We start from the raw sequence: 21,018 nt of genomic DNA, 5'->3' as shown, positions 1-21,018 counted from the left end.
TGGAACCCTAGGGTTCCATCAGTGGTTGCTAGGGGTTCTTTGAGCAATGAGTAATTTCTCAGATAAGTTCCCACTGACACCTTTGATCCTTTTAGCTATCTGTAAGGGGGTAATTCTTCCCAATGGATCATTCCTCCCACTGACCACCACACTAATGTATCATGAGCTGTAGATATATTCATTTTTAGCATAGGTTCCCTGAGACAGAAAAGTTATTTCAAGGGTTCCTCTGTGTTGGATAAGTTGAGAAAGGCTGGTCTATACAGTGATGATCTCCGACCTCCAGATCAGGGGTCTCCAAACTTTAAAAATAAAGGGCCTTCAGACTTTGGGGGGCGGGGGAGTGCAACTGTGGCCAGTGAGAGTAGAAAAGAAAATGCCTCAGCATAAGTGGGAGTAGACAATGTTTCAGGATTGGTGGTCAGTGAAAGTAAAAAATAAAAAAATTACAAAGCGCTTCTAGTCAGTATGAGGAGGAGTACTGCTCAAGTGTTGATGTCAGTGGGAGAAATGGTTCCCCATCATTGGTGTCAGTAGGAGGAATAGTGACCCATTGTTGGTGTCAGTGGGAGGAATAGTGCCCCATCATTGGTGTCAATGGAAGGAGTAGTGACCCATTGTTGGTGTCAATGGAAGGAGTAGTGACCCATTGTTGGGTCAGTAGGAGGAGGAGTAGTGCTCAAGTGTTGATGTCAGTGGGAGAAATGGTGCCCCATCATTGGTGTCAGTAGGAGGAATAGTGCCTCATCCTTGGTGTCGGTGGAAGAAATAGTGCCCCATCATTGGTGTCAGTGGGAGGAATAGTGCCCCATCATTGGTATCAGTGGGAGGAATAGTGTCCCATCGTTGGTGTCAGTGGGAGGAATAGTGACCCATTGTTGGTGTCAATGAAAGGAATAGTGCCCCATCATTGGTGTCAGTGGGAGGAATAGTGCCCCATCATTGGTGTCAGTGGGAGGAATAGTGCCCCATCATTGGTATCAGTGGGAGGAATAGTGCCCCATCATTGGTGTCGGTGGAAGAAATAGTGCCCCATCATTGGTGTCAGTAGGAGGAATAGTGACCCATTGTTGGTGTCAATGAAAGGAATAGTGCCCCATCGTTGGTGTCAATGGAAGGAGTAGTGACCCATCATTGGTGTCAGTGGGAGGAATAGTGCCCCATCATTGGTATCAGTGGGAGGAATAGTGCCCCATCATTGGTGTCAATGGAAGGAATAGTGTCCCATCATTGGTGTCAATGGAAGGAGTAGTGACCCATTGTTGGTGTCAATGGAAGGTGTAGTGGCCCATCATTGGTGTCAGTGGGAGGAATAGTGCCCCATCATTGGTATCAGTGGGAGGAATAGTGCCCCATCATTGGTGTCAATGGAAGAAATAGTGTCCCATCATTGGTGTCAATGGAAGGAGTAGTGACCCATTGTTGGTGTCAATGGAAGGTGTAGTGACCCATTGTTTGTGTCAGTGGAAGGAATATTGCCCCACTGTTGGTTTCAGTGGAAGGAATAGTACCTCATTGCTGGTGTCAGTGGAAGGAATAGTACCCCATTGTTGGTGTCAGTGGGAGGATTAGTACCCCATGGTTGGTGTCAGTGGAAGGAATAGTGCCCCATCATTGGTGTCAATGGAAGGAGTAGTGACCCATTGTTGGTGTCAATGGAAGGTGTAGTGGCCCATCATTGGTGTCAGTGGGAGGAATAGTGCCCCATCATTGGTATCAGTGGGAGGAATAGTGCCCCATTATTGGTGTCAATGGAAAGAGTAGTGACCCATTGTTGGTGTCAATGAAAGGTGTAGTGCCCCATCATTGGTGTCAGTGGGAGGAATAGTGCCCCATCATTGGTATCAGTGGGAGGAATAGTGCCCCATTATTGGTGTCAATGGAAGGAGTAGTGACCCATTGTTGGTGTCAATGGAAGGTGTAGTGACCCATTGTTTGTGTCAGTGGAAGGAATATTGCCCCACTGTTGGTTTCAGTGGAAGGAATAGTACCCCATTGCTGGTGTCAGTGGAAGGAATAGTACCCCATTGTTGGTGTCAGTGGGAGGATTAGTACCCCATGGTTGGTGTCAGTGGAAGGAATAGTGCATTGTGTCGGTGGAAGGCTTATTGTCCCAAGGGCTGGATAAAGACAAGGAAAGTAGCACATCTGCCCCGCGGGCCGCAGTTTGGAGACCCCTGGTTTAGACCAAAAGGTAACTAAAGCACCCGGACCGGATGTATGACACCCTGGAGTCCTCCAAGAGTTGAGATCAGTTATTTCTAAACTATTGTTTCTCATTTTGGCTCGGCACCTTAAATTGCCCTTAAGAAGGAGGCCAGATCCTCAGCCAGGAACAGTGCCCCAAGGTCCGGATGAAGGCAAGCAAAGGGCCACATCTGGTCCACGGGCCGCAGTATATACTATTACATTGGTCCAAGCTGAAACAATGCAACTATATATAAAATATCCATCCCTGGAATTCTTCTTTAAAACTGCTAAGTCTATCAATTAACATTTACGGGTCAATCCACGGCTGTCTTACATTTCCTATTGCAGTTTTATTTCTCTTTACCGTTTGTCCTGTTATTAAAGGGAAGTATTGCGTTCATTGGCTTTGCCAAGAAGCAGAATGGAGCAGGTTGAGCCACCAAGACCGAGCCAGTCACTGCAGAAATACCTGGGGATGTGTTTGACCAATAGACAACGTATTCCATTGTCACCTCCACCTTCCGCTTTGGCTGTGGTGGAATTCCCTTTGCTATATTCTCATATGATATCCCGAAAACTGAGATAACTTAATTCCTAGTGAAGAAATGGTATGAGATGATACTTCCTCTTTATTACGCAGGGTATCGGTTCCCACATTTCATCATCCCTCTAAAATGTCAGTGGATATCTCGTTGTTTTTTTTATGCATGCAATAATTGTTGGAATTCGAGTGTTCAGTATGCAATCATTTTATTTTTCCAGTTGCCTGTCCATTACTGTTTAGATTAGTCTAATAATCAGCTTTTTCGCGGTTTGTTCCCACTTGCGTAAGAGTGGTAGATTAAGGGATGGAAAGGCCACCATGAACATGCCAATACATGCTTCTGGTGCCGTCTTTGAGTTCCCATCTTGAGGCAATCATTAACGGAGAGTTAGATTGAGGTTTTGGCTAAGGTCACTTGCAACCACCACACGTCCACAGTGGTCATGAACCTGTCTTATCCTCCATGTTTTCCTCACCCAGATATCTTGTGTTCGCAGCAATTTCCTCAGTCTTTATTGCTTTGTAGATTCATCCGATACCATCGGCATCCATGAAATATAGTCTGCATTGGTCTGGTTTTTTTTTCCATCGGCTTTACGTTCACTTTGTGCGCATGCATACGGCTTCAGGATCTTCTGCTGGCCCTCCCGCTCATCAAAAGTGTGGACCACTCTCTCCTCCTACATTCCATTATGCTTCCACTGATGACCAGTCTCATTTACATCTTCTATTATTTGCTCCATTGGGTTGGTGATCCTCTTCATCCCTCCATCACTTCCACCCGTTTTCACATTTTAATTATCTCAGCTTTCATTATGTGGCTTCAAAGCCTCCTTCCCAGTTGATTTACCTTCTTCTATTTAGATAAGAAAACCTGATTGTTGTGTTTTATTGCTGCCAATCCCAAATCACAGCTCTTCATTCATCTCATCTTGGCTGTATTCCCTCCTTTTGTCTGTCCACTTACCGTCTCTGCTCGTCCTCAGGCTGCTTCACACCCTTCACCAAGTTTTTGATTCACTTTCTGTCTTCCCCTATTGATATTGTGCCCCGTCTTTAGTTCCTGTGAAAGATCTGTTTGAAAACTGACCTGCATTCCCCTTCCTCCTCCTCCCCCCTCCCCTCCTTGGCTTCGAACACTTCTTTTTTTTCCTGGAAAGTCCTTGATAGACATATCTGATGTGGGTTTTCTGGGTCATGTAAGTTGTAATTTAAGGGGAACTTACAAGTTTGGGAGCCACTTATCATCTCTCAGGTGTTTATTAAGGAACGGAGAGATGCTCGGTGGTCTACTACACTATAATCTTCATTATTGAATTCATTTATTAAATTTCCTTTCCTAAGTTGGGGAAAAAAGCTGCATGGGGCGGGGACCCATTAGGGTCACCTCACACTTGAGAAGTTATACACCCTCCTCTCGGAGTTTTGAGGGAAAGCACAGCCACCTAGGCTTGCATGACTCCCAAGGTAGAACCTCCTGTTATTTTGGAGTCTTTTATTCATTTTACAGTAAAACGGATTTCCAAGGAGTGTGTCCGAAAACCCAACAAGAAAATATGTAGGAAAGGAGGTATGTAATTCCAAGGTGTGTGGCAAGACCATTCACCCACTTGAAAGTCAAAGGGGGATGGGACCATTGTTCCCCCAGAAAAAAAATAAGTGGGTGCAGGATTATTCTGCTTACTGGACAAAAGTGAAGAGTTTTACTGTTGTAGTTCCCGAAAAGGCAGGAATTAGACCTGACAACTAACAGGAAGTGAAGGACTGATACAGAAGCACCAAAACGATCCTCAAAATGGTAGATATTCCCAACTGGATATGAAAAACATGGAAAGAAAACATAACATTGGTACATATAGGAGGCGTATAGCAGGCCTGACACAAGCTGGAATGGAAGGGCATGGTTAGGACATATACTATCTACTATCCTTAAAGGTAATCTAGAAGAAAGGCTCACATCAAATACAATAAACAGTAAAATCGGGTAGATAAAGGAGATCTCTGGTCACAGCCTACACCTACATTCTATACCATCAGCATTGTAATAATACAAATAATAGTTATCACTGACAATCCAATAGAAGATGACTGGAAAAATCTGCTGTCATGATGTGAGTGCTACCTGATTGCCAGCCGCATTTTTCCTGATCTTCTTGGATTCCCATGCTTTGCTGCTTCTCCTCCGTTTCTAAGGACTACATATCCCATGGTACCTTGCTGAATCCTGTACTGTCTCATTCTCCTGGAACTCCTCCTCTCAGAAGGCGGGCTCTGTGAAATGTGTGACATAGCAGTGCCTACTTACAGGGCTACATGTCCCAAAGAAAGGGGTGGGAGGTTCACAAAGGAAGTTGACAAACTTGGAGATGGTTCAGAGCAGGGGCGGACGGACAACTCATGGGGCCCTCAGGCAATAGGGGATCATGGGGCACCTGTTTCCTTGCCCACACTCAAAGCACACCCAAAAAAGCCTATAAAAAGGTTCCAGGGGCCTTTCATGGTGCCCCCTACTGACCCCGGGCCCTTGGGCAGTGCCTGAGTGCTCAAATGGTCAGTCCGCCCCTGGTTCAGAGTCATAGGAGGAGGCTGGAAATCACTGGTGGACAATGTGGAGATGAAGATCGGATTTTACATTTTCACCACAGATACACTTAAGCTCCGGTTCACACCAATGCAGCTTTGCGAGTTGCATCCCATATCTTGCAATGGCCCCGTTGGGTCACAGCGACTCCAAAAAAGGTTCCTGCACTATTCCCCGTTGGGTCACAGCGACTCCAAAAAAGGTTCCTGCACTATTCCTCGTTGGGTCACAGCGACCCCAAAAAAGGTTCCTGCACTATTCCCCTTTGGGTCACAGCGACTCCAAAAAAGGTTCCCGCACTATTCCCATTGGGTCACAGCGACTCCAAAAAAGGTTCCTGCACTATTTTGGTGTGACTTCATGGTGATCTGCATTGACATCTATTATTGAAGTCACACTGAGTGGCAGCAAGTCGAAATGCGGTTGCACAACATAGTCGGACCTCAAAGTCGCACGACTTTGGGGGGTCACATCGATGTGAATCGGGGCTGAGGAACAGTGCTCACCACTGAGAAGTTGATCGACAAAGAATGATACATTGTAACCTCAAACTGCCTACCCGTGTGACAACAATGTATCATTCTATCTGTCAATCAGTTTCCCAGTGGTGAGCTCTGTTCTGATCCTACCTGAATTTACTGTTTAATGTTTTTTGGGGGGATTTTGGGAGAACCCCTTTATTTCGGAATTATACACCCTTAGCTCCACACCTTTATTAATGTCAAGTACAGATTTAGAGGAACATTGCACACTTTAACAGAGCAGATTGTACAGATTCTCACGGTATACCTAGTAGTAAGGAGTCACATTCATCTGGACTTGTCCCATCTTGGTGAAGACATTCTACTGATCATCCAAGGGAGCTCTGGAAGATACGAGGATAAGTACCAAAAACTCTTCATCATTACAGAACAAGTCCAATAGAATACCGAACTACTACCAGATACACTAACAGTACGCATACACTAAGATATACACTCGTTGAATTGTCTACCCTATGATAGAAATCAAGATCAGCAGATTTCAGCATTTTCTCCCCATATTGGCCACATACTTCAGTTACAAAGTCTTCCCTCCTCACATAGGACTTTATTTATGGATTACTATTTGTATCACTTGGCTGTTGTAGGGATGAATTTCGAGTGTTATCAAGTCTTGGCAAATCCTGTGTATAGATTGTATAGATCTTGTCCCTCTTTGTTCTTGTGACCAAAAAAACACAAAAATTTGACCCAACGTTTAGATCTCTTACACTCAGGTACAGGGTGCAGGAGACCCGAGGCCAAAGTCCCACATTGCTGTCCTGGCAGGTTCATACACTGCAAGCGATTCTTCTGACGATACTTCACTGAACAATACGTAGCAATGCTTCATTGGGCACCCTTGTTTTATTACCATTTCGGCAGTGTACTCTAGGAGCACCCTCCTAGGAGCACCATCCTAGGAGCACCATCCTAGGAGCACCCTCCTACGAGCACCCTCCTACGAGCACCCTCCTAGGAGCACCATCCTAGAAGCACCCTCCTAGGAGCACCCTCCTACGAGCACCCTCCTACGAGCACCCTCCTAGAAGCACCCTCCTAGGAGCACCCTCCTAGGAGCACCCTCCTAGGAGCACCCTTTTAATGCCTGTGTTCTTCAAGCCTTAGAATTCAGTATCCTGGTTGCTTTCAGTGATATCCAGACCGTGGTTCATCATATTGTTTCTCTAAAGAGCTGATCAGTTCAAACCATGAGATCTGTTCAGCTGACGCGTCAAAGGACCTGATTGTTCTTTTATAGGTTGAACTGTTTTTGCTACCAGTAGATGGACACATGTACAGGCCAACTAGGTCATCCAAATACATTTTATACCCATTTGAGCACTGGGGTCAGTAGGGGGCCCCATGAGATGCCCCTGGTATCTTTCATTGGCTTTTTCATAGGCTTTTTTGGGTGTGGGTGAGGACACAGGGGCCCCATGATCCCCTATTGCCCGAGGGCCCCATGAGTTGTCAGTCCACCCCTCTTTATATCGTATGGCCAAATGTTGATGAACACTTGACCATCACACCTATACGATCTAGCTGGACATTCCATTACAAAACCATGACCAGTTTGGAGTTGCCCCTGGCTGAACAGCTTTCACTCTTGGAAAGCTTTCCACAAGATTTTTGAGGGTGTCTGTGGGAATTTGTGCCCATTTGTAAGGTCAGGAACTGATGTTGGATGAGAAGACCTGGCTCACATGTTGAGCCTGACGTTGGGCACCAGAAAAAAAGACAGTTCACAGTTGTCCTTCCAATTCACCCCAAAGGTGTTCAGTAGGGTTGAAGTCAGGGCTCTGAGGTTGTTAGATATCTCATTGATGGCCATTAATATGGAATTGGCCCCACTTTGCTGCTACAACATCCTCCACTCTTCTGTGTATACTTTCCACATGATTTTGGAGAGTGTCTATCGGAATGAATGCACACTTGTGAGGTCAGGTACTGATGTTGGATGAGAAGATCTGGCTCACCATTGGTGTTCCACTTCATCCTAAAGGTGTTCAGTAGGGTTGAGGTCAGGGCTGTCTGCAGGAATCTTAAATTCCTTTACACCAATATGAGCTTGATGGACATCCCATTCGAAAATCATGGCCAGATGCTACCCCCTTTAAGGCCATTACTATGGAGTTGCCTCCTTTGTGGCTAAAACATCCTCTACTCTTCTGGGAAGACTATCCAAAAGATTTTGGAGGGTGTCTGTGGGAATTTGTGCCCATTTGTGAGGTCAGGTACTGATGTTGGATGAGAAGACCTACATCACTATTGGCGTTCCAATTTATCCTAAAGGTGATCAGTAGGGTTGAGGTCAGGGCTCTTGAGTTCCTCCATTCTTCTAGGAAGACTTTCAGCAAGACTGTGGAGTTTGTCTGTGGGAATTTGTGCGATCGGGGGTTTAGTAGGGTTGAGGTCCAAAGGTGTTCAGTAGGGTTGAGGTCAGGGCTTTGTGCAGGACACTGAAGTTCCTCCACACCATACTGGCCATATATGACTTTATGGAGCTGGCTTTGTACACAGGGGCTGTCATGGGGAAAAAAAGGGTCTTCACCAAACTGTCACCACAAGGTTGGAAGAGCCAATTGTCTCCAATATCTTTGTTTGACGTAGTGTTGTCATATTTCTGGCCATAATGTAGGTGTGATGGTCAGATGTTCACATACTTTTGGCCATATGGTTTATGTCTTACCCATAAACAATCTTAGCAATCTATGGTGGATCATTAGGTCATGTTTGAACTATCAGTACAATATCAGGGGAGTTGCCTAATATCTATAGCAGGGGTCTCCAAACTTTCTAAACAAAGGGCCAGATTACTGTCCTTCAGACTTTAGAGGGGCCAGTGGGAGTAGAAAATACCCCAGCGTCAATGGAAGTAAGCAAAGAGGCTGGGTGGTGAGTGGAAGTAAAAAAAAATACATAGCATCTGTGGTCAGATGAAGAAGAAATAATGCCTCATCATTGGTGTCAGTAGGGAAGAATAGTACTTCACTGTTGGTGTTAGTGGGAGGAGTAGTAGCCATCATTGGTGTCAGTGGGAGGAATAGCGCCCCATAATTGTTGTCAGTAGGAAGAATAGTACATCACTGTTGGTGTCAGTAGGAGGAATAGTGCCCCATCATTGGTGTCAGTAGGAGGAATAGTGCCCCATCATTGGTGTCAGTGGGAGGAATAGTGCCCCATCATTGGTGTCAGTGGGAGGAATAGTGCCCCATCATTGGTGTCAGTGGGAGGAATAGTGCCCCATCATTGGTATCAGTGGGAGAAATAGTGCCCCATCATTGGTGTCAGTGACAGGAGTAGTGCCCCATCATTGGTGTTAGTGGGAGAAAAAGTGCCCCTTTGTTTGTATCAGTGGAAGGAATAGTGCCTCACTGTTGGTGTCAGTGACAGGAGTAGTGCCCCATCATTGGTGTTAGTGGGAGAAAAAGTGCTCCTTTGTATCATTGGAAGGAATAGTTCCTCATTGTTGGTGTCAGTAGGTGGCAGGGGCAGACTGACCATTTGGAAACTCGGGAACTGCCCGAGGGCCGGGGTCAGTAGGGGGCCCCATGAGATGCCCCTGGTACATTTCATTGGCTTTTTTGAGCTTGGGCAAGGACACAGGGGCCCCATGATCCCCTATTGCCCGGGGGCCCCATGAGTTGTCAGTCCACCCCTGGTAGGAGGAATAGTGCCTCGTATCAGTAGGAGGAACAGTGCCCAGAGGGCCACATGAAAGCCAGCAATGGGGCGTATTTGGCCCACAGGTGACAGTTTGGAGACCACTGATCTATAGTATTGTTTCCTGATCCGATAAAAACCTAATACCACAGTTTTTACATGTCCTGTCTTCACTGTTTATTATTTAAAGGTATTGTCCCTATCTGTTAAATTATTGTCCTTTGTATGTTTTGTCTGGTGTTCATGAAAAACAAAACAATTTTATAAAACGTTCAAAAAACTCCTCAAACATAGAAAGTTCAGCAGTTTTCCAAAGCATAAATGAGAGTCCTACAATTCTTCCACCTCTGGTTTGTATGAGGTTACCTACTACGGGCCTTCCAATAAGTGTTTCGGTATGTCCATCCGTGCCTAATGGCAGGTTGTGTGGGGTCTTCTATAAATATATTTGCAGCGCTGCCCCTGAAGGAGCCCCTTAATAGTTTGGATTCTTTGTGTTTGCCCTCAGCTCTGTGGATATCCTCGACCCATCACACCAGGTCAAGCAGATAGAGATTGTGATACTGCTGAGCCCACAAAGATAACTATTCTGCACACAACGACACTTCAGAATCAGTAGGTAGACACCAGAAAGATCAGTGAAACAGAACTAGGTAGATTATTATAGAAAATAGCAGTAGGTTCAAGAATGGGCCTATCCACAATTAGATCCACCACCAATCACTAGACAGTAAGATCCCAAACTCGTAGCAATTTGGTGTGGTGTGTCAATGCAGTTAAATTAATCTATACCTGATAACCTATTAATTGAAATAAAGCGAAAATTAACTGTAGTAATGAACAGGGTTGTATTAAAGTTCCTGCAACTAGTGTACTGTACTGCTAGAGTGCAATCTAGGAACGACTGTGCTAAGACCAAGGTCTAATACAATGGTACAACTTACTACAGGCAGGGGATGAAGATCTTGTACAGCAGCCTAAATAAAGGGACAGTCCTTTGTCTTGGTTCTTCTGCAGGCTAACATTGGGGCCTAGTCTTTATGGTGGTGCACATAAGTACAGTGCCAGTAAAGTCTATATGCAATGGCAAAGGCTGCTGGTCAAATGTCCAGTCTCTAGGTGCTCAGTCCCTACTAGCAGCAACAGGTTAGTGGCAGAAATGCCCTCTTACCTGTCCCAACGATACAGCCTCAAGCGTCCTCTGGATATGCCTGATGTGGCTCCATCCTCAGACCACAGATCTACAGTGCTCTGTTCTTTTTGCAGCAAGAGCCTGTGTCCTTCCAATTGTTCAGTCCTTAGCTCCTGCTTGCTTAGATCAATTCTTTCTGGACCCCAGCACACAGGATCCCGATCTCTGGCTCAGGTCGTGGGCTTGTGTCAGGTGGGAGCACACCCAGGTAGACTGATGTGCTCACTCTGGTCCCCTCGTGGCAAAAAGGAAGCTCCTTAGTTTGCAGGCTGGGAAATGCAGCCTCCCCCTCCCCGATGTTTCCTTGTGCAAAGTAGTTCAGTGGTCCATAGAATTCCTCCACAGCATGGCCCCCATTCAGGACTTCAGCACCCACAGTCCAATGCAGCCAACATACAAGTCTATGGAGTTCCTTTGGCTTGTGTGCTCCCCCTGCTGATGGGAGGCAGGCAGTGTTGCTAGATCCAGCATGTCAGTTCAGTGAAGGCATAGAGAGCAGCTGGTTTCCTTCATATGTGATAGTACATAGGAGGAGACAGGTACTCTTTATGGAGTCATCATAATAAGTGCCTTCTCCTCTTCCCCCTGCTCATGCAGATCAGGTAATTCTCTGCCCTGGAACCCCAACCCTAAGGAAGGTCAGCCTGATAACACGACCAGTGGGATTGGCTGTCACAGTGGTCACATGATCAGGAGTCGGTCCCGTTGGCTCCCGATCATTACTAGAAAACAGGAGTTGTCTTTGACAGCTCAGTGTGGGAATTCTCTCAGCACAGAAACCTCTGCCACCCATGGACGCAAATGTGTGGCGTGTAGGCGGGAAAGGCCGCCCTCTTTGCTGTCACACATATGCGTTACGTGGGAGGCAAGAGGTTAATAGAGTGCAGCCTTTATCTCACATACACAAGATATCCTCCGGAGAATCCAATGCACCAGAGTGACTGCAGTCAATAAAAAAGGCGATCGCTCCCCGGAGACCAACCGCCTTGGAAACACAAAGCTTTATTACCAAAAACAGCATCACAACAGATGTCTGAGGGTAGGCGAGCGCCGGCGGCAGTGAGGTGTGCATCCCTCCTCACTTGTCAGACGCACGCTGGGCGCTACAGACGACTTACAGGAGCCGATTATTCAACCCAACAAAACGGGAATTATCTTCCGTAATATTACCTTCATATCAAAGGGCTTCTTATTCAACTCATTTACAACACGAGACATCGGCCTGAGAACTTAACACATCTTAGATCTTGTACATTGGAGAAACATTGGGGAGACATATAATGTAGAAATATTGGGGAGACATGTAATGTAGAAATATTGGGGAGACATGTATATTGTAGAAATATTGGGGAGACATGTATATTGTAGAAATATTGGGGAGACACCTATATTGTAGAAATATTGGGGAGACACGTATATTGTAGAAATATTGGGGAGACACGTATATTGTAGAAATATTGGGGAGACACGTATATTGTAGAAATATTGGGGAGACACATATATTGTAGAAATATTGGGGAGACACGTATATTGTAGAAATATTGAGGAGACACGAATATTGTAGAAATGTTGGGGAGACACGTATATTGTAGAAATGTTGGGGAGACATTGTATATTGTAGAAATATTGGGGAAACACGTACATTGGAGAAACATTGGGGAGACCCGTATATTGTAGAAATATTGGGGAGACATGTAATGTAGAAATATTGGGGAGACACGTATATTGTAGAAATATTGGGGAGACACCTATATTGTAGAAATATTGGGGAGACACCTATATTGTAGAAATATTGGGGAGACACCTATATTGTAGAAATATTGGGGAGACATGTAATGTAGAAATATTGGGGAGACACGTATATTGTAGAAATATTGGGGAGACACGTATATTGTAGAAATATTGGGGAGACATGTAATGTAGAAATATTGGGGAGACCCGTATATTGTAGAAATATTGGGGAGACATGTAATGTAGAAATATTGGGGAGACACGTATATTGTAGAAATATTGGGGAGACAGGTATATTGTAGAAATATTGGGGAGACATGTATATTGTAGAAATATTGGGGAGACACGTATATTGTAGAAATATTGAGGAGACACGTATATTATGAAAATATTGGGGAGACAATATTAATATTAATATTAATATGATCACCATGTATAATACATAAGGGGGGATATGATCTCCATGTATAATACATAAGGGGGGATATGATCTCCATGTATAATACATAAGGGGGGATATGATCTCCATGTATAATACATAAGGGGGGATATGATCTCCATGTATAATACATAAGGGGGGATATGATCTCCATGTATAATACATAAGGGGGATATGATCTCCATGTATAATACATAAGGGGGGATATGATCTCCATGTATAATACATAAGGGGGGGATATGATCTCCATGTATAATACATACGAGGGATATGATCTCCATGTATAATACATAAGGGGGGATATGATCTCCATGTATAATACATAAGGGGGGGATATGATCTCCATGTATAATACATAAGGGGGGATATGATCTCCATGTATAATACATAAGGGGGGATATGATCTCCATGTATAATACATAAGGGGGCATATGATCTCCATGTATAATACATAAGGGGGGATATGATCTCCATGTATAATACATAAGGGGGATATGATCTCCATGTATAATACATAAGGGGGGGATAGGATCTCCATGTATAATACATAAGGGGGGATATGATCTCCATGTATAATACATAAGGGGGGGATATGATCTCCATGTATAATACATAAGGGGGATATGATCTCCATGTATAATACATAAGGGGGGGATATGATCTCCATGTATAATACATAAGGGGGGATATGATCTCCATGTATAATACATAAGGGGGGATATGATCTCCATGTATAATACATAAGGGGGGGATATGATCTCCATGTATAATACATAAGGGGGATATGATCTCCATGTATAATACATAAGGGGGGATATGATCTCCATGTATAATACATAAGGGGGATATGATATCCATGTATAATACATAAGGGGGGGAATATGATCTCCCTGTATAATACATAAGGGGGGATATGACCTCCATGTATAATACATAAGGGGGGATATGATCTCCATGTATAATACATAAGGGGGGATATGATCTCCATGTATAATACATAAGGGGGGGATATGATCTCCATGTATAATACATAAGGGGGGATATGATTTCCATGTATAATACATAAGGGGGATATGATCTCCATGTATAATACATAAGGAGGGATATGATCTCCATGTATAATACATAAGGGGGGAATATAATCTCCATGTATAATACATAAGGGGGGATATGATCTCCATGTATAATACATAAGGGGGATATGATCTCCATGTATAATACATAAGGGGGATATGATCTCCATGTATAATACATAAGGGGGGATATGATCACCATGTATAATACATAAGGGGGGGTATGATCTCCATGTATAATACATAAGGGGGGATATGATCTCCATGTATAATACATAAGGGGGATATGATCTCCATGTATAATACATAAGGGGGGATATGATCTCCATGTATAATACATAAGGGGGATATGATCTCCATGTATAATACATAAGGGGGATATGATCTCCATGTATAATACATAAGGGGGGATATGATCTCCATGTATAATACGTAAGGGGGGATATGATCTCCATGTATAATACATAAGGGGGATATGATCTCCATGTATAATACATAAGGGGGGGATATGATCTCCATGTATAATACATAAGGGGGGATATGATCTCCATGTATAATACGTAAGGGGGGATATGATCTCCATGTATAATACATAAAGGGGGATATGATCTCCATGTATAATACATAAGGGGGATATGATCTCCATGTATAATACATAAAGGGGGATATGATCTCCATGTATAATACATAAGGGGGGATATGATCTCCATGTATAATACATAAGGGGGGGTATGATCTCCATGTATAATACATAAGGGGGATATGATCTCCATGTATAATACATAAGGGGGGATATGATCTCCATGTATAATACATAAGGGGGGGGGGTATGATCTCCATGTATAATACATAAGGGGGGATATGATCTCCATGTATAATACATAAGGGGGGATATGATCTCCATGTATAATACATAAAGGGGGATATGATCTCCATGTATAATACATAAGGGGGATATGATCTCCATGTATAATACATAAAGGGGGATATGATCTCCATGTATAATACATAAGGGGGGATATGATCTCCATGTATAATACATAAGGGGGGGTATGATCTCCATGTATAATACATAAGGGGGATATGATCTCCATGTATAATACATAAGGGGGGATATGATCTCCATGTATAATACATAAGGGGGGGGGGGGTATGATCTCCATGTATAATACATAAGGGGGGATATGATCTCCATGTATAATACATAAGGGGGGATATGATCTCCATGTATAATACATAAGGGGGGATATGATCTCCATGTATAATACATAAGGGGGGATATGATCTCCATGTATAATACATAAGGGGGGGATATGATCTCCATGTATAATACATAAGGGGGGATATGATCTCCATGTATAATACATAAGGGGGGATATGATCTCCATGTATAATACATAAGGGGGGATATGATTTCCATGTATAATACATAAGGGGGATATGATCTCCATGTATAATACATAAAGGGGGATATGATCTCCATGTATAATACAGAAGGGGGATATGATCTCCATGTATAATACATAAGGGGGATATGATCTCCATGTATAATACATAAGGGGGGATATGATCTCCATGTATAATACATAAGGGGGGATATGATCTCCATGTATAATACATAAGGGGGGATATGATCTCCATGTATAATACATAAGGGGAGATATGATCTCCATGTATAATACATAAGGGGGGGGGATATGATCTCCATGTATAATACATAAGGGGGGGATATGATCTCCATGTATAATACATAAGGGGGGGATATGATCTCCATATATAATACATAAGGAGGGATATGATCTCCATGTACAATACATAAGGGGGGATATGATCTCCATGTACAATACATAAGGAGGGATATGATCTCCATGTACAATACATAAGGGGGGATATGATCTCCATGTATAATACATAAGGGGGGATATGATCACCATGTATAATACATAATGAGGATATGATCTCCATGTATAATACATAAGGGGGGATATGATCACCATGTATAATACATAAGGGGGGGGATGTGATCTCCATGTATAATACATAAGGGGGGATATGATCTCCATGTATAATACATAAGGGGGGATATGATCTCCATGTATAATACATAAGGGGGGGGATGTGATCTCCATGTATAATACATAAGGGGGGATATGATCTCCATGTATAATACATAAGGGGGGATATGATCTCCATGTATAATACATAAGGGGGGATATGATCTCCATGTATAATACATAAGGGGGGATATGATCTCCATGTATAATACATAAGGGGGATATTATCTCCATGTATAATACATAAGGGGGGGATATGATCTCCATGTATAATACATAAGGGGGGGATATGATCACCATGTATAATACATAAGGGGGGGATATGATCTCCATGTATAATACATAAGGGGGATATGATCTCCATGTATAATACATAAGGGGGATATGATCTCCATGTATAATACATAAGGGGGGATATGATCTCCATGTATAATACATAAGGGGGGATATGATCTCCATGTATAATACATAAGGGGGGTATGATCTCCATGTATAATACATAAGGGGGATATGATCTCCATGTATAATACATAAGGGGGGATATGATCTCCATGTATAATACATAAGGGGGGATATGATCTCCATGTATAATACATAAGGGGGGATATGATCACCATGTATAATACATAAGGGGGGATATGATCTCCATGTATAATACATAAGGGGGGGATATGATCTCCATGTATAATACATAAGGGGGGGATATGATCTCCATGTATAATACATAAGGGGGATATGATCTCCATGTATAATACATAAGGGGGATATGATCTCCATGTATAATACATAAGGGGGGGATATGATCTCCATGTATAATACATAAGGGGGGATATGATCTCCATGTATAATACATAAGGGGGGGTATGATCACCATGTATAATACATAAGGGGGGGTATGATCACCATGTATAATACATAAGGGGGATATGATCTCCATGTATAATACATAAGGGGGGATATGATCTCCATGTATAATACATAAGGGGGGGATATGATCTCCATGTATAATACATAAGGGGGGGGGATATGATCTCCATGTATAATACAGAAGGGGGGATATGATCTCCATGTATAATACATAAGGGGGGGATATGATCTCCATGTATAATACATAAGGGGGGATATGATCTCCATGTATAATACATAAGGGGGAGATATGATCTCCATGTATAATACATAAGGGGGATATGATCTCCATGTATAATACATAAAGGGGGGGGATATGATCTCCATGTATAATACATAAGGGGGGGGGGATATGATCTCCATGTATAATACATAAGGGGGGATATGATCTCCATGTATAATACATAAGGGGGGGATATGATCTCCATGTATAATACATAAGGGGGGATATGATCTCCATGTATAATACATAAGGGGGGGATATGATCTCCATGTATAATACATAAGGGGGGATATGATCACCATGTATAATACATAAGGGGGATATGATGTCCATGTATAATACATAAGGGGGATATGATCTCCATGTATAATACATAAGGGGGGATATGATCTCCATGTATAATACATAAGGGGGATATGATCTCCATGTATAATACATAAGGGGGGATATGATCTCCATGTATAATACATAAGGGGGGATATGATCTCCATGTATAATACATAAGGGGGGATATGATCTCCATGTATAATACATAAGGGGGATATGATCTCCATGTATAATACATAAGGGGGGGGATGTGATCTCCATGTATAATACATAAGGGGGGATATGATCTCCATGTATAATACATAAGGGGGGATATGATCTCCATGTATAATACATAAGGGGGGATATGATCTCCATGTATAATACATAAGGGGGATATTATCTCCATGTATAATACATAAGGGGGGGATATGATCTCCATGTATAATACATAAGGGGGGGATATGATCACCATGTATAATACATAAGGGGGGGATATGATCTCCATGTATAATACATAAGGGGGATATGATCTCCATGTATAATACATAAGGGGGATATGATCTCCATGTATAATACATAAGGGGGATATGATCTCCATGTATAATACATAAGGGGGGGATATGATCTCCATGTATAATACATAAGGGGGGTATGATCTCCATGTATAATACATAAGGGGGGATATGATCTCCATGTATAATACATAAGGGGGATATGATCTCCATGTATAATACATAAGGGGGGATATGATATCCATGTATAATACATAAGGGGGATATGATCTCCATGTATAATACATAAGGGGGATATGATCTCCATGTATAATACATAAGGGGGGATATGATATCCATGTATAATACATAAGGGGGGATATGATCTCCATGTATAATACATAAGGGGGGATATGATCACCATGTATAATACATAAGGGGGGATATGATCTCCATGTATAATACATAAGGGGGGGATATGATCTCCATGTATAATACATAAGGGGGGGATATGATCTCCATGTATAATACATAAGGGGGATATGATCTCCATGTATAATACATAAGGGGGATATGATCTCCATGTATAATACATAAGGGGGGGATATGATCTCCATGTATAATACATAAGGGGGGATATGATCTCCATGTATAATACATAAGGGGGGGATATGATCTCCATGTATAATACATAAGGGGGGATATGATCTCCATGTATAATACATAAGGGGGGATATGATCTCCATGTATAATACATAAGGGGGGGGGATATGATCTCCATGTATAATACATAAGGGGGGATATGATCTCCATGTATAATACATAAGGGGGGGATATGATCTCCATGTATAATACATAAGGGGGGATATGATCTCCATGTATAATACATAAGGGGGGATATGATCTCCATGTATAATACATAAGGGGGGGATATGATCTCCATGTATAATACATAAGGGGGGATATGATCTCCATGTATAATACATAAGGGGGGGATATGATCTCCATGTATAATACATAAGGGGGGGATATGATCTCCATGTAGAATACATAAGGGGGGATATGATCACCATGTATAATACATAAGGGGGGATATGATCTCCATGTATAATACATAAGGGGGGGATCATTTGCACCTGACCGCCCCATCAATTTGCCTTGTTGGCACTCTTTTCGTCAGTCCCCTGCCAGGATCCTCCCACCAAGTCCTAGTTGTTGGCAGCCACAAGCAGTTGACCAGTCTGGTTAGTTGAGGACGATGTGCCAGTCATGTGTTGGGAGATGCTGAGGATGGATAAGTCCTGGGTGCATTCCTCCAGGGAGGACCTCTATAGGAACGGATATGAAGTATAGATTTTCTGGATCTTCTGTGTGACTATGTCTGTGTGCATATGTGTTCTGTGTGTTTTTCGGCTGTCATTAGTCCTCCGACTGTCCTTAGTCCTCCGGTTGTCTTTAGGGCCTGTCCTTAGTCCTCCACCTGTCCTTAGTCCTCCACCTGTCCTTAGTCCTCTACCTGTCCTTAGTCCTCCGGATGTCCATAAGGCCTGCCCTTTGTCCTCCGGCTGTCCTTAGTCCTCCACCTGTCCTTTGTCCTCTACCTGTCCTTAGTCCTCCACCTGTCCTTAGTCCTCCGGCTGTCCTTAGTCCTCTGGCTGTCCTTAGTCCTCCGGCTGTCCTTCGGGCCTGTCCTTAGTCCTCCAGCTGTCCTTAATCCTTCGGCTGTCCATAGGTCCTGTCCTTAGTCCTCCGCCTGTCCTTAATCCTCTGCCTGTCCTTAGTCCTCCAGCTTTCCATAGGGCCTTTCCTTAGTCCTCCGGCTGTCCATAGGTCCTGTCTTTAGTCCTCCAGCTGTCCTTAGTCCTCTGGCTGTCCTTAGTCCTCTGGCTGTCCTTAGTCTTCTGGCTGTCCTTAGTCCTCTGGCTGTCCTTAGTCCTCCGGCTGTCCTTAGTCCTCTGGCTGTCCTTAGTCCTCCGACTGTCCATAGGTCCTGTCTTTAGTCCTTCGGCTGTCCTTAGTCCTCCGGCTGTCCTTAGTCCTCTGGCTGTCCTTAGTCCTCCGACTGTCCATAGGTCCTGTCTTTAGTCCTCCAGCTGTCCTTAGTCCTCCGGCTGTCCTTAGTCCTCCGGCTGTCCTTAGTCCTCTGGCTGTCCTTAGTCCTCCGGCTGTCCATAGGTCCTGTCTTTAGTCCTCCAGCTGTCCTTAGTCCTGCGGCTGTCCTTAGTGCTGTCGATGTTACATGTTGAAGATGATGCAGCTGGGGTAGGTGAGCTATCACATATTCTTAGGGCCGCGTCTGATTACCGTGAAAGATTTTCCTCATTATAGAGAGCGGTGAGGACTATTAGTCCCTGAATGCACAAAGTTACACTGTATGTTCTGGAGACCCGATGTACATTATCCTCATATAATACAGAAATCATAAATACAATACAGAGTCTTATTCTGAATAATCACTTTCAGGTTTACAGGAAATCCTGAATTATCAGGAGGGACCAAGCAGCCACCAATCATGGTAAAACAGGGACCAAACAACCACCATTGATATAATAGGGACCAAACAACCACCATTGATATAATAATACGGACCAAACAACCACCAATGATAATTTGCTGTAATATAATTTTGCAGAGCTGCTTTTGTGTTTTCTTGACATGACGTGTTTTCTTGACATGGTGGCGTGTTTTCTTGACATGATGACGTGTTTTCTTGACATGGTGGCGTGTTTTCTTGACATGGTGACGTGTTTGTTTGACATGATGACGTGTTTCCTTGACATGATGATGTGTTTCCTTGACATGATGACATGTTTTATTGACATGGTGACGTGTTTTCTTGACATGGTGACGTGTTTTTTTGACTTGGTGACGTGTTTGCTTGACATGATGACGTGTTTTCTTGACATGATGACGTGTTTGCTTGACATGGTGACGTGTTTGCTTGACATGATGACGTGTTTTCTTGACATGGTGGCGTGTTTTCTTGACATGGTGGCGTGTTTTCTTGACATGGTGACGTATTTTCTTGACATGGTGGTGTGTTTTCTTGACATGACGTGTTTGCTTGACATGATGACGTGTTTTCTTGACATGATGAC

At 43.3% G+C, this 21,018-nt stretch overlaps 1 protein-coding gene across 3 annotated transcripts in view; it reads left to right on the top strand.

The window, feature by feature from the left end:
• NLGN3 (neuroligin 3) overlaps positions 1-21,018 on the top strand; it is a 78,687-nt gene that overhangs the window by 23,019 nt on the left and 34,650 nt on the right. Inside the window, exon 3 of one of the 3 annotated variants that reach the window (XM_089664824.1) lies at positions 4,245-4,304. The exons of the other annotated variants lie outside the window; for them this stretch is intronic. Coding sequence (XP_089520950.1) covers positions 4,245-4,304 — 60 coding nt within the window. The remainder of the gene's footprint in view (positions 1-4,244; positions 4,305-21,018) is intronic. 3 annotated transcript variants of the gene reach the window in all.

Source organism: Staurois parvus, unplaced genomic scaffold, assembly GCF_062004578.1.
Source record: "Staurois parvus isolate SC_StPar_1 unplaced genomic scaffold, SC_StPar_1.0 ptg002059l, whole genome shotgun sequence".
NCBI lineage: Eukaryota > Metazoa > Chordata > Amphibia > Anura > Ranidae > Staurois > Staurois parvus.
Note: the sequence above shows the minus strand (reverse complement) of the source record. Positions and strands in the feature narration are given on the sequence as shown.